The following is a 15152-nucleotide window of genomic DNA, read 5'->3' as shown; positions in this document are numbered from 1 at the left end:
GATCAGAACCTACACATGGGGATGGGGCAGGATGAGCATCTGGACCGGATCACCCTAATTTTCTTCCCACAGTTCGTGTTGGCCATGGGTAACTATCTCAACGATGGACAGCCCAAGACCAACAAGACCACTGGCTTCAAGATCAACTTCCTGACAGAGGTGAGGGCCCGGCAGCCACACCTACTTTAGCTACCAGACTTGGAGGCGGAGTCAAGTTATAGCAGCTGAGCCAAGAGTGGTGGCATGGACCTGTAATCCCATCATTTAGAAGGTCGAGGCAAGAGTTCTAGTCTAACATGATAAATAAGATCCTGGCTCACACAAAAGGACATGTTCTAAAGATTTATTTATTTATTATTTATATGAATACACTGTCGCTGTCTGCAGATGCACCAGAAGAAGGCATCAGATCCTATTAAAGATGGTTGTGAGATGGGGCTGGGGATTTAGCTCAGTGGTAGAGAGCTTACCTAGGAAGCGCAAGGCCCTGGGTTCGGTCCCCAGCTCCGAAAAAAAGAACCAAAAAAAAAAAAAAAAAAAAAGATGGTTGTGAGCCACCATGTGGGTGCTGGGAATTGAACTCAGGACCTCTGGAAGAGCAGTCAGTGCTCTTAACCACTGAGCCATCTCTCCAGCCCTACAGGGCATGTTCTAATGGGAGAAGAAAACATCACGTCACAAAGTTCATAGGCCCCGATGTACCTACCCAAAGGGTAAAAGTGTACAAGGTTGCTTCTCCAGCCCAGCTCCAGGATCTAGGAAAGGAGAGTGAAGAGAGAATTTGAAAAGAGTATCACGTCTAAGAATTCTGGGAATACAGAAAAAGCTGGTATCGTGTGATCAGAAGTTTGGTGAGGAACTTTGAGAACCTTATGTGTTCGGTATCCCTTGCAGCTAAACTCCACCAAGACAGTGGATGGGAAATCCACCTTTCTGCACATCCTTGCCAAATCACTAAGCCAGCACTTCCCTGAGCTCCTGGGCTTTGCCCAGGACCTGCCCACTGTGCCCCTGGCTGCCAAAGGTAGGCTGGGTGCATGGGTGAGGGAGGCAGACGCATGCCACCCTGAGCTGGGAGATGCAGCCCCCATAAGACCTTGCTTCTTTCCTTACATACAGTGAACCAGCGAGCCCTGACTGTCGATCTGGCTGACCTCCATGACACTGTCAGTGAGATTCAGGTGGCCTGCCAGAGCATGGTCCCCTCCAGCGAGGACAGGTTTGCTGTGGTCATGACTGTATCCTCTGATCAGCTGGTCCAGCACAAGCCTGGACCCTGGTACGGCTGGGTAATGCTGACTATGTATCTCTAGTGGTCAGTGTGGATCCTCCCAGACACTCCAGGCAGAAGCTGTTGTGTGCCCAGGGATCCTGGGAGAGGTTCCGTCCTACGTTATTTAGAATCCCAGCTGCTTATGCAAAGCAAGACCCGAGGGTGGACTTCTTTTCTGTATGTGATGCTGGGTATTGAACTGTACGGGTACACAGGCATAGGTGTAGGTATAGGGGCTGAGCCATGTTGCCAGCCTGTCACTGGCGGGTCCTCGGATAGTAGCCAAGCCTTGTCTTCAGCCCCTGTGAGATTCTAGGCAAGAGCTCCACCACTGAGCTCTACACTAGCTTCTCACTAGGTGATTCTAGGCAGACACTGAACTATACTCCCAGGCCCTAACTGGCCATTCAAGGCTGTCACTGAACTACATCTGTAGCACAATTCACACACACACACACACACACACACACACACACACACACACACACATAATTTATCTGGGTTTTTTTTCATGCTGGAAATTGAATTCAGGACAATGAACGTGTTAGGCAAGAACTCTGCCAACAAAGTATATACCAGGCTGGCCTCAGATTCACTCTATAGCTCAGGCAGGCCTTGAAATGACAGTTCTCTGGCCTTATCCTCTTGCTAAGTGTCTGGGATGACAGGTCTCTGCCAATAGGCCCGCCCATAGTTCCCAAAGTCATGGACATGTTGTCAACTATCTGTCCTTAAGAATGGCGGAGCCCGGATTTGAATCACAAGACACAGGAGAAGCCTGGCCAGTCAGGCCCTATAAATTGAAAGCAAGGTGAGAGACCGAGATGTTGGGGAGATTGAATCTAGAGCCTTCTGTATGCTAAGTAATTGCTCTCCACTGAACTGTACGCCTTGAATCAGGGCCACTGAGTTTTTCCCCAGGAGTTACTTACAGTGTGCCAGATACTGTCTTAAATCTTGGAGGCCCTTAGAGGGAACAAGTTTACCCTTGGAGGACAGAGACAGTGAACATTTGAACTGTTTTACTTAATAACAAGAAAGAGGTAATTAAGAAAAAAGAAAGAGCCAGGCAGTGGTGATGCAGACTTTTAATCCCAGCTCTTGGGAGGCAGAGGCAGGCAGATCTCTGAGTTTGAGGCCAGCCTGGTCTACAGAGTGAGTTCCAGGATAGTCAGAACTACAACACAGCGAAACTCTGTCTCGAAAACACAAAGGAAAAGATAAGAAAAAAGAAAAGAAAACAGAAAGAGGGGGAGAGGAAGGAAGTGGAGAAAGGAAAAGAGAAAAAAATCTGCTGTGGCGTTGCACACACGTACTCAGAGGTAGAGGCAGGAGGATCAGGAGTTCAAAGTCATGCTCAGCTTTTTAGCCCATTCCAAGCCAGCCTGAGTTACAAGAAATCCTGTGTCAAACACAAACCGAAGTGTCAGATGGACGCACAGGGTTGGTCCAAGCAAATGGTCTGAGAAGTGGGCAGTGAGCCCCACACACCGGGGCTCAGACCTGGAATCCCAGCACCCAGGATGCTGAGGTAAGAGGATCCAGAGTTAAAGGCCAGCCTGGGCTATGTAACAAGATCCTGTCTAAAAAAAAAAAATGAAACAAACCAGAAAGGACAACAAAACAAACAAACAACACATCAGTGTCAAGAAACCACTAAGCAGAAGCCTTGTGGAATAGCAGCTGGCTGTGGAGAGAACAGGGGAAGGCTTCAGCTATTCCGAATGTGCATTAATTATGCATGGAGTTAAGGACTGGTGGCTGGGAAGGTGAGGATGGGGCTGGAGAGAGGTGGTGGGGGCGGGGAGGTGATGTTAGGGGAGGTGGAAGGAGAGGGGTTGGTGTGGGTTCTCATGTTGAGCATGGTTCTCTGCCTGCAGAAAGGAAGATTCCTTCAGAGAGCTAATGGAGTAGCTAGGGTTATCTGGGTTCACAGTCCAGACAAGGAGGGTAAAGCACCCGGGGCTGTTTCCTTGACCAAGATCCTGTAGTCCTTTCTGGAAACAGCGCAGCCAGCTCTGCGAGCGTTGGATGGACTGCAGCGAGAGGCCATGGAAGAGCTAGGGAAGGCACTGGCCTTCTTCGGAGAGGACTCCAAGGCCACTACCTCAGAGGCTTTCTTCGGCATCTTTTCAGAATTCATGAGCAAATTTGAGGTGAGCCAGGGTGGAGGCCGGAGAGGCCCCTGAAGGACGCCAGTGGGTGGCACATCTCCTGTCTCTGGTGGAATGCAGCCGACAACCTCAGCACCAGCCATCTCGGTGCAAGGAAAGGGCGGGAGGGGTGTCAGTGATGGATGCTGGGCCCACTGACCACTCCTCCCCATCTCCAGAGAGCCCTCAGTGACCTGCAGGCAGGGGATGGCCCACGAAGCTCGGGGATGGTTTCACCCCTGGCCTGGTGAGAGCTGCCACCAAGCATCTTCTGCAGTCTGAGCACGGAGACCAAAGCTGGAGGCTGCACCCCAGAGGAACGTCACAGGGTCCAGGGTACTTGATCATGCATCTTGGCCACATGAAGGGCTGGGGTGCAGTGGGGGCTGCAGCCATGTGTCTCCAGCTACCTCAGCTGCTGAGTTCCGCCTAGCCCTCCTTTGCCCATCCTCCTTGGTTTTCCAGAAGGCCTCCCTGGCTTCCGGTGGCCACTCACCCCTTTGCCCCATTGGTGAATAAAACGCTACTGTGTGTCAGGGAATGTCCCACCGGAAGATGGACTGCAAAGTGGGATGCTGGCTTGCTGCGGTTGTCTGTGGCTCGGTGGGAGCACGGGACAGGAGAGAGGACAGATTTCGATACTGAGTGGGACTGGACAGGAAGAGATGTTATCGCACCTCTGAGTCTAGGCTTAATTTTCTTTTATGATTTTAATTTTGAGTGACAGGGTCTCATGTCTCTTGGGCTGGCCTCAAGCTCATCATGTCAAGGGTAGCCTTGAACTTCTAATCCTCCTGCCTCTACCTCCCAGGTGTTAAGATTATAGGCATGGGCCACCATGCTCCATGTATTTCTTCTCCTCCTTTTCTTCCTCATCCTCTTCCTCCTTGTCCCCCACCCCCTTTCTCTCTCCTAAGGTTTCACTATATAGCAGACTGGCCTTTCAGTTCACTGTGTAGCCCAAGCTGGCCTCCAGCTTACCCCTATACTTCTGTCTAGGCCTCCCCAGTGCTGGCATTATGGTTCTAAGGGAATGAACTAAGGGCCTTAAGCATACTAGGTAAGCGCTCTGCCACTGAGCCGCACCTCCAGCCTCCTGTGTACTTTTTGAGATGCGTCTTAGTTCAGGGTGACCTTGAACCTTCTCTGCAGCCCAGGTAGGCCTTGAACATTTATGTCTTCTTCTACCTTAGCCTTCCCACAAGCTGGAATGCCAGGGCTGCACCTCTAGGCTCAGCCAAAATTGAGAGATTTTTAGTTTTTAATTTGTCTGGAGGTGGCATGAGAGGGGTGTGCAGAGATCACGTGGAGGTCAGAGGACAACTTATGGAGTTGGCTCTCTCCTCGGGTCATCAGGCTTGGCACCAAGCACCTTCACCCACTGAGCCACCATAGTGGCCCAACAACTGAGGTTTTAATCATACCAGCTGGGGGTGTTGGGAGTAGAATGGGAATCCTGAAAGTTATGGGTGTTGGGGGGGGCATAAAAGGACTGAATGGGGCAGTGACACCAGTTCAGTGGCCTGCCGCAGAGCTCCTCTCCTGGGTAGTGATGCCATTCCCTGGAACAGGTTGTGTGAGCAGGGCAAGTTCGAGGCAGGTGACATGATCTGGAACATATGGGATCCTCAAGGCTGCATCGTGTAAGTCTGGGACAGAGATGTAAGGTTTCTGGAGCCTGCACGGCTGGGATGGTGAGCCCTTGTGTTCACTGCTCGGAGCCCCAGATTCTGGCAATAAGATGCAACAGGCATGTGTGCGCACGCGCGTGTGCAAACACACACACAGATATACATACACAGACACACGCACACAGATACACGGCCAGAGAGAGACACACACACGCACACACACAGAGATAAACACACAGAGATAAACACACAGAGATAAACTAAACACACACACACACACACACACATGCAGATTTACCCACACACACAGCCAGAGAGAGACACACACACACACACACAAATAAACACACACAGATAAACACACACACATGCAGATATACATACACAGATACACACACACACAGCCAGAGAGAGAGAATACACACACACAAATAAACACACACAGATAAACACACACACACACACAGCCAGAGAGAGAGAGAGAGACAGATAAACACACACAGATAAACACACACATGCAGATATACATACACAGATACACAGCCAGAGAGAGACACACACACACACACAAATAAACACACATAGATAAACACACACAGACACACACACACACACTCTTTTTCATTTCTCTTTAGGTCTTTCTCTCTCCTGAGTGTGCATGCACACGTGTGTGCCACAGTATGGGAGTCAGAGGACAATGTCTGGACTTGGATGCATGTGCCTTCCCCTCAGGAGCCAGCCATCTTGCTGGCTGTTTTAAGATTTTTAAATTAAATCTATTTTATATTGCTGGCATTCAAACCCTCCACCCTGTGGATGCTAGGTAAGCGCTCTCCCACCATGCTAAACTTCCAGCCCCTGTTATTGTTTTGAGAAAGTGTCTCCTGTAGCTTAGGCTGGTCTTGAACTCGGAATCCTCTTGCCTCTACCCTTCAATTGCTGGTTATATCCATGGACCACAAAGCCCATTTTGACTTTTATTTTAATTTATATCATTATTTTTTATAGGGGCAGGGTCTCTCTGTAGCTCAGGCTAGCCTCAAACTTATGGCATCCTCCTGCCTCAGCCTCCTGTAGGCTTGGATTATAAAGCCCAGACTACAAATTCCAGCTCTTCATTTGACTTTTCCCAGGAATAGCATGAATGGGCTTTCATTTTGTATCTTGGATTTTAAAAGAATTAGTTATATGTGCATGTGTACATCCATGGTGGATTTATCCACATGAGTTTGGTGTCTTTGGAGGTCAGAAGAGAGAATCAAATGCCCGGTAACAGGGGTGATGGGTGGGTGTAAGCTAAGTGCTCCTAACCACTGAGCCATCTCTCTGTACCCTCAGATTTTTTTCTCCCATGAAAATCAAATAGCCATAGTCGTTGATGGACAGGCCTTTGGAGCCCTTGTTTCTTCTCTTTTCATTTCTTTTCCTCTCTTTTAGATAGAGTCTTTTTTTTTCTCTCTCTTTTTTTTGGAGCTGGGGACCGAACCCAGGGCCTTGCGCTTGCTAGGCAAGTGCTCTACCACTGAGCTAAATCCCCAACCCCTTAGATAGAGTCTTATGTAGACCAGGACACTCTCAGACTCTGTGTAGATGACCTTGACATGATCCTCCTGCCTCCACCTCCTCTGTGCTGGGATTACAGGCATGCACCACCACACCTGACTTACACAGTGCTGGGGTGGGACCCAGGGCTTCATACATGCTAGGCAAGCACTTGACCCACTGGGCACATCGCCAACCCACATGTGCTATTTCAGAGTCTTCCACAGTCCTGGTCTTCCCTTGTACCTTCCTTATGCTTACCCATCCCATAAAAACATGCAAACCAAGATGTACATGTCAAGGAGGAACTGCTACTCCCAGGAGCCCTGGTACACAGTACCTGGTACGTGTGTCTCAGGAAAGAGTGTCGCACAACTCTTGTTAGGGGGCGCTAGAGAGGTGCTCAGTGATTCAGAGCACTGGCTACTCTTCCAGGGGAGCACAATTCAATTCCCAGCACTCGTGTGGAGACTGTGTGTTATCTCCAGTTTCAGGCAATGTGACGCCCTCTTCTGGCCTCCACAGGCACTGCACACATGTGGTGCATAGACACATATAGGTAAAAAACATCCATTCACATGTTAAAAAAATTTTTTTTAAGAAACAATCCTTGTTGGGGGCTGGGGAAACGGTTGGCTTAGAGCACTTGTTTTTGTGGAGAACTGGATTTTGAATCTCACTACCACATGGTGGCTTGCTAACTGCAGGTTGGTTTTTTTGTTTTGATTGTTTGGGGGGAATGGGGGAGTCTTCTAATGCCATTTTCTGACCCCCACCCGCACCAAGCAGGCACACACATTCATGCAGATAAAACACTCATACACATAAAATTAAATAAATAAACCTGAATTTAAAAAGGCTTGATCTATATTGTAGGCCAGGAGAGATGGCTTAGTGGGTAAAGGTATCTGCTACTAAACTTGTCCATTTCAATCTCCAGTATGTAATGGGGCGGAAAGGAAGAACAATTTGTCCTCTGACCTCTTCACAGGTATGCACAGGCATATATAAACAAATATAATGCATTTTTTTAAAAAAAATCTCTGGAGCTGGGATTAGAAATTACAGTTTATGCCAGAAATGGTGGTGCTTTTAATCCCAGCACTCAGGAGGCAGAGGCAGGCAGATCTCTGAGTGTGAGGCCAGCCTGGTCTACAGAGTGAGTTCCAGGACAGCCAGGGCTACACACCTGTCTCAAAAGGAGGAGGAAGAGGAGGAGGAGGAGAAGTCACAGTTTATTCCGAAAGTGGAAGCATGGGGAGAGAAACTTCAAAGCCCACCTGAGTAACTTATGGAGACTCTATCCTCGAAATAAAAACCAACCAGGAGGAGAAAGGACCTAGAGATGTAATTCGTAGCAGAGTGCATAACTGGAATGCACGGGGCCCTAATGGTCACTCGCCAGAACTGAAAAAAAAATTTTTTTAAAATAAAATAGAATCTCTGAGATCCACAGGTTACGGTTTCCACCAGGCAAGATCCCCTGGCCCAGGCAGAACTCCACGGCATTTATCTGACGTTAGAAGCGCGTGCCCCTTGCCTGAAGATCCAGACACTAGATGGCAGTTTGACAAGCCAAGCACTAGCTGGGATTCCTTAACATGTCCCCAATCTGTTATCAATCTGCGGTGCTGTGTAACAAGCTGAACTTTAACCTTGTTTTCCCCTACATTACTGAGTACTGAGCCCAAGGAGTTGGACATGACAGGCAGGGGCTCTGCTGCTGAGTTCTCTGTCCCCAGCCCCTTGCTAAGGGATTCTATTTGGGGAAAAAAAAATGCTTGCATTTGTTTGTTTATTCGTCTGTCTGTCTGTCTGTCTGTCTGGTAGCATCTGCTACGGAGGCATGTGGATGTCCGAGAGAAACTTGAGGAAATCCGTTTTCTTGGATCTCCTATTTCACCATGTGTATTCTGGGGGCAGAACTGTCACTGTGGATTCTTGGCAAGCACTCTACCGCTGGGCCACGCCCCCGGTCCCTTGTTGGTGGATTCTTGGCAAGCACTCTACCGCTGGGCCACGCCCCCGGCCCATTATTGGTGGATTCTAGGCAAGTGCTCTACACTAACCTGTATCCCCAGTTATCCTCTTTCGAATTTTAAATTTGGAGATAGAGTCTTGTTAAGTCACCCAGGCTGGCTTTGAATTCATTCATTTACAGCCCGTGCAAGCCTAGAGCCTTGGATCCTCCTGCCCCAGCCCCCAGGTAGTTGGGATGAAAGACCTTAAAACTCAAAATGGCTTAAAATGACAGCCACTTAGTGCTCAAGGTTTGGGTGACCTGGGCCTGGCTGATCTGAGCCAGGCTCAGTGGTCGCCCTCACACCTCTGCGGTCGATGTGAGCCAGGTAAGTGGCTTGGCCAATTTTACAAGGTTCTTCCCCACACCTGGAGCTTTTGATAGAGAAAGCAGTGACAGCCTCAGGTGCTGGCTCATCCTGTGGCCTAGAGCTGGGATCGTTTTCACAAGTGAGGTAAGAGTCCAAGGGAACAAGAAAGCAAGAGCACGGCAAGTCGGGGCTGGGGATATAGCTCAGTGGGTAGAGTGCTTGCCTAGCAGGCTTGAAGCCCTGGGTTCCATTCCTTGCATTGCATAGATGAGGTGTGGTGGTGCATGCCTGTAATCCCAGCACAGAGGAGGTGGAGGCAGGAGGATCAGGTCAAGGTCACTGGGGTCAGACTGAGCTACATGACACCTTGTCTCAATCAATAGATCAATACATAGAGTTTCTGGAGGCTGGCGCAGAACGGACGCTCCAGTGCTTTGATCGGAGTCATTGCCGATGCCGGTGACAAGAGCAGTCAGATTGGAGAGGAAGAGAAACAAAGTGCTTATTTAATTTATATTGTGAGACAGGGTAGCCCAGCCAGGCGGGCAGATACTGGGACAGCCAAACATGGGGTGTGAACTTAGGGATGTGGCGGAGGCAGGAGTGTTAAAGCCATTCTTGGCTACATAATGAGTTTGAGGCTAGCCTAGGCTACATATGAGACCACCATCTTAACACAACAGGGCCAGTGATGTGACTCAGCGGGTAAAGGCACTTGTTGCTAAGTCTGAGGATCTGAGTTTGATCCCTGGGACCCGTGTGGTAGAAGAAAGAGAACTGATGCCTAAAGTTTGCCCTCTGACCTTTACGTGCATGCCCCAGCGCACCAGTGCACAAACGCACACATACACACTCATGTGTGTACACACACAAATAAATAAACTAATTATTGAAAGATGTTTACAGCAACAATAAAAATCCTATATGATCCCAATTCTGCCTGTACCTACCCAGCAGGTGACTTCCGGAATGCAGGGCTCCTTATCTGGCCACCTGTGAGTTGTCTCTCCTGCAGAGACTACAGTGGGCAGGAGTGAGCTGTGCCTGCCTTAGTAATCACTCACCCTTCTGTCTGAAAAAGCCTCCTGTGTTCTTCAGAATACGATCCCTCCCCTACTCCCAGGCCATAGGGCTGAACGAGTACAGAAGTCACATCTGGCTGCGCGGCTCAGAGACAGCTCACGACTCAAGTCCAGACAGTTTGAAAGGGGAAGTTTCCTTTTCTCTGGAAGTGGTGTATGTACAAAGGGTGGGAACCAGCTGGGAGTGCCTCAGTAGCCAGCCAAAAGATAAAGAGAAGCTTGCTGTGCATATCTCTATGTCCCCGGAATCCAACCAGGCCTGAAGAACACATCTGGATTTAACAGTTTCACAGCCATGTTTCCCTTCTACTATAAAACGTCAACTCCTTGACCTAGGCTGGCTCTGGATAGACCCTCAGTGTTTCTAACGTGCTGTCTTCGTCAATGTATCCACCAATGCTTTTGACAGGTGCCACATACAACGCTGGGTAGAGACACCTTGTGGGCCAGTATCTCTGAGTTTTAATTTCCTATATCTTATGAAGGTTCTGCCCCAGAACCAGTGTGCAATGCTGTGTGTGAACCAGTATGTGTCCCCTCCCCCAAATGATAAAGTGTGGCTGCAGTCACATAAGCTCCAGGGATTAATTTACTCCCCAACACAACAATGACATCGCTCAACCCTAGGCCGCTTCTCCCCATAGTGGCACTGGGTGACATTTACTAAGTAGCACGCTTCACCTGTTTACAGATTTCATTTTGGTTTCTTTTCACAGCCCTCTGAGGTGGATTTTGTGATCTCCTTTTTACAAATAAAAGTTTGAAACTTGCGGAAATTGATGGAACTTTCTGGATCCAAAACACTTGTCTGTGGAAATCCAAAGCTCGTCCTCTTTTGGAAATGTCTTTATCTTCAAAGTATTATTTCCATATTTATTTAACCTGTTATTAATACTATGTATTATATTAATTATTAATATTTCTTATATTAACTTATTTATTTATTGGGGGAGGCGGTCCAAGCTTACTTTCCATCACTATGATACAGATCATGATCACAAGGAACTTGTGAGGAAAAGGGTTTATCGGGCTTGATCACTCTCTATCATTGAGGGAAGGCAGGCTGGGAGGGAAGCACAGGGAAGGCAGGAACGGAAGCAGAAATCGGGGAGGAAGGCCCCTCACCAGCTTGCTCCTCCTGGCTTGTTCAGCTACCTTTCTTATGCAAGTCTGTGACTTGAGAAATCCTTTTTTTTTTTCTTTTTCTTCTTTTCTTTTTTCTTCTTTTTTCTTTTTTTCGGAGCTGGGGACCGAACCCAGGGCCTACCACTGAGCTAAATCCCCAGCCCGAGAAATCCTTTTGCTTCTCCCTTTAATGGCGTCTTTAAGGGCCTTGTCTCTAAATACAATACACACATGCATAACGCACAGTGAGTAGTGGTGGAGGTTGGGGGTCTCAACATCTGAATTTGAGGGGAATACAAGTCCATCACAGTGCCTTCATTAACTAATGTTGGGAGAATTTTCTCTTGTGTGGGGATACACAATGTCTACCCTCTCTTCTAAGGTTCTAGTGGCAAACCAAGGTATGATTCCATCCAAGTCCCCCTGGGGAACCAATGAGTTTACTGATGCCCTCTCCCTTTTCTCAGAGCCAGACTCACCCAGGCATGACATAGACAGATTTCCCTGCCATCAGTCCTCCCCTCCCCCCGGGCCTCCTTCTTTCCCACATAGGAAGCCACAAGAACCTGTTCTCCTTATCTACCCTGACCTTTATGCTGGGCAGCTGTTTACCCTCCTTTGGTAAACCCGCCATGCCCAAGGTCCAGCTACCAGGTGTCTACCCGATACAGATCTCATCGTCCCTTTTCTTCCTGTTTGTCACAGCTGTTTCCGGCCTCTCCATACAGCAGGCGCTCAGTAATTGCCTAGTCAACCAAACCAAAGTAGCAGGAAAGCAAGGGCTATCAAGTTGCTCGAGGAAACAACCAGGGGCCAGCAATGCAGCTGGACTGGTAGTGTTTACCCAGCATCCACAAAGACCTGGACCCCATCCCCAGACTACATAAGCCCCGTGTGGGGGAGCATGCCTATAAGCCCAACATTCAAGGCATACTGAGTTTGAGGCCAGCCTGGATGACATGAGAACCTGTCTCAAAAGAAAGGAAGGGAAGGGAAAGAGAAGGACTAAATGACCAGCTCTTTTCTACACTCCAGCTCGGTACAGTGTGGCCCAAAGCAAAGCTTTGTAATGATTCCCAGCTTGCAGGCTGCATCTGCTGTACAGCGCCCTCTTCTGTGGGCATTACATACATTAGTGTACTTAAACACATCGAGGCAAACATTCGTTCTTGTAAAATAACAATAAACCTTAAAAAGAAACGTCAAAGTCCAGCCCTGGAACCATTGCTCACTAAATAAACCCAACAACCGGCTTAAATAGCCAGGGAAGGGGCTGGGGATTTAGCTCAGTGGTAGAGCGCTTACCTAGGAAGCGCAAGGCCCTGGGTTCGGTCCCCAGCTCCAAAAAAAAAAAAAAAAAAAAAAAAATAGCCAGGGAATTTCCACCAATGGTAGCAAAGCTGATATGCAAATGTGGGCTAAAATTTGCACCAATCACAGCACTGCCTCCTTAGCTCTACTAACAGTTGTTTTGGTAACTAGGGGAGAGGGGAGTACCTCAGGCCTTAGCCTGAAGAACTGCAGGGTCATCTAGAGGTCACATAAACTACTGATAACAGAAGGTCCAGTACCTTTTGAGATAATTTTTGCTGAGGCTGCGCCATCAGGCATAGGAACGATTAACAGTCATCACTGGGCCAGCAAGATGGCTCGGTGGAGTAAGGGTGCTTGTTGCCAAGTGGAATGAGCCAGGGCCCACATCATGTGGGGAGAGAATAAAAGAATAAATTGCAAATTGTCTTCTGCCTTTTTTTTTAAGTTTTATTCATTTATTATATATAAGTACACTGTAGCTGTCTTCAGATACACCAGAAGAGAGAATCGGATCTCTTTACAGATGGTTGTGAGCCACCATGTGGTTGCTGGGAATTGAGCTCATGACCTCTGGAAGAGCAGTCGGGTGCTCTTAACCGCTGAGCCATCTCTCCAGCCCGTCTTCTGCCTTTCATATGTGTATCATGGTAAATCAATCTCTCTCTCTCTCTCTCTCTCTCTCTCACACACACACACACAAATGTCCAATAGCCATCTCCCCACCCCCACCCCTCTCAGATAGGGTTTCCCTATGTAGCCCTGGCTGTACTGGAACTCAGGTTATAAACAAACTGTCCTCGAACTCAGGGATCCACCTGCCTCTGCCTTCTGAGTGCAGGGATTACAGACATGTGCCGCCACCACCCAGCATTATGTAGCTTTCTTTTTTTTTTGGTTCTTTTTTTTCGGAGCCGGGGACCGAACCCAGGGCCTTGCGCTTCCTAGGTAAGCGCTCTACCACTGAGCTAAATCCCCAGCCCCATTATGTAGCTTTCTTAAGCTATCTGTGGACTTCTGGTGCTGGTGTAAGTGGAGCCTGTCTCTGTCTGTCTATCTCTCCGTCTGACAGTTCTTTTGCTCAGGCAGCCAGGGCTGCACATGAAGGCCCAAGAGCTGCGTATTCAGGACTCAAAGTGCCTCAACCCCAACATCTTTGCTTATTACAGGAAAAAATAACCAGGAGTACTGACAATAACTTGAAAATTTAGTCCTTAATTAATAGTAAGACTGGGGAGCTGGCTGATCCAGGGCTGGGGATTGAACTCCAGACCTTATGTATGTTCAATAACCGTGCTCTATGAACTGAGCCATCGCCAAGAACTTTATTGACTTCCGTTATCTCTTCAGCCCCACCTCTCCAGGTCCATAATTGAAGTCTTCACGTTTCTTCTTGAATGGCAAACAAGAAACACTGTAAATCCAGAAAGATTGCTGACATGAGTCTGTGAGAAACAGAGGCCAGGTCTCCAGCACCCACATAAATGCTAGGCTGGTGTGTTGAAGGTTGGGAGTTAGAGACAGGGGATCCCTTCAGCAAGCTGGCCTGCTAGACTAGCCAAAGCAGCAAGCTCTGGGTTCAAGTGCGATGCCTTGCTTCAACACGTAATGTGTAGAGTAATCTAGAAGGCACTAGAAATATCTGGCCACACAGCCTACACATGCGCACACACATCTGACTACAGCAAAAAGAAAGAAGAGGAAGAGGGAGAGGAAAGAAAAAGAAGTGGTGAGGTTACCTCAGAAGCTAAAGGGGCTTATCACCAAGCCTGACAATTTGAGTCCAATCCCAAGACCCCACAAGATGGAAGGAGAGAACTGTGCCCGATTGTATGTGCCCACATGCCCACAAATAAATTACTTTAAAATTTTTATTTTTATTATTTCAGTTGTGTGTGTGTGTGTGTGTGTGTGTGTGTGTGTGTGTGTGTGTATGTGTAAAACATTTTCAAAACCTCTTTTTTTTTTTCTTTTTTTTCGGAGCTGGGGACTGAACCCAGGGCCTTGCGCTTGCTAGGCAAGTGCTCTACCACTGAGCTAAATCCCCAACCCATGATTTATTTTTATTATTTAAAAATGCGTGTGTTAGTTTGTGTGTGGGTATGTGCATGTGAGTGCAGATGTCCTCAAAGGCCAAAGGCATCGAATCCCTTGGAGCTGGTCTTGAAGGTGATGTAAGCTGCCCGACGTAGGTGCTGGGCATCGAACTTAGGTCCTCTACAAGAGAAGCTCGCGTTCTTTTTTTTTTTTTTTTTTCCGGAGCTGGGGACCGAACCCAGGGCCTTGAGCTTGCTAGGCAAGTGCTCTACCACTGAGCTAAATCCCCAACCCCCAGAAGCTCGCGTTCTTAACCACAGAAATTTTAACACTGCTTACTACCTTCATAATACCTCTAAGAGAAATTGATATTCTTGCTGTCTTAGTAGGGAATGGAAAAAAACAAGACAATACTCACAATGGAGTGTCATTTCAAAACTTATAGAAGGAAATCGCTGGCACCTGGGCGGAAACCCTGGAGACGGAAATTGCGGAGGACTCTGGGTCCTCAGTTGGCAGCCCACGCGGGATGTAGGGTCCGGTTGCTCACGGCCGCGGGTCCTTTAAGGGGCGTGGCAGGGGCGTGGCCCAGCGGTCGCCCGCTCTCCCAGGCTGCCCCGCGCGCGCGACGGCAGTTCGGCCACGTCCCTGGCCACGTCGCGCCCGCT

General features: G+C 48.4%; 1 protein-coding gene and 1 long non-coding RNA gene across 4 annotated transcripts in view; one reads left to right on the top strand and one right to left on the bottom strand.

The window, feature by feature from the left end:
- Grid2ip (Grid2 interacting protein) overlaps positions 1–10787 on the top strand; it is a 36428-nt gene extending 25641 nt beyond the window's left edge. The window contains exons 17-22 of one of the 3 annotated variants that reach the window (XM_087577913.1): positions 73–159; positions 895–1024; positions 1120–1238; positions 3265–3429; positions 3606–6499; positions 6609–10787. In XM_087577913.1, coding sequence (XP_087434039.1) covers positions 73–159; positions 895–1024; positions 1120–1238; positions 3265–3429; positions 3606–3677 — 573 coding nt within the window. In that variant the 3' untranslated portion in view covers positions 3678–6499; positions 6609–10787. 3 annotated transcript variants of the gene reach the window in all.
- Positions 10788–13753: 2966 nt separating this feature from the next.
- LOC148002202 (uncharacterized) lies at positions 13754–15049 on the bottom strand. The gene is made up of 2 exons (XR_015634652.1): positions 14903–15049; positions 13754–13861 (listed from the first exon to the last, which is right to left on the bottom strand). It is a non-coding gene; the product is annotated as an uncharacterized LOC148002202 (long non-coding RNA).
- Between the last annotated feature and the right edge of the window lie 103 nt (positions 15050–15152).

Source organism: Rattus norvegicus, chromosome 12, assembly GCF_021556685.1.
Source record: "Rattus norvegicus strain SHRSP/BbbUtx chromosome 12, alternate assembly SHRSP_T2T, whole genome shotgun sequence".
In the NCBI taxonomy this organism is placed as follows: Eukaryota; Metazoa; Chordata; class Mammalia; order Rodentia; family Muridae; genus Rattus; species Rattus norvegicus.
This window is presented reverse-complemented; position numbering and strand designations above follow the sequence as displayed.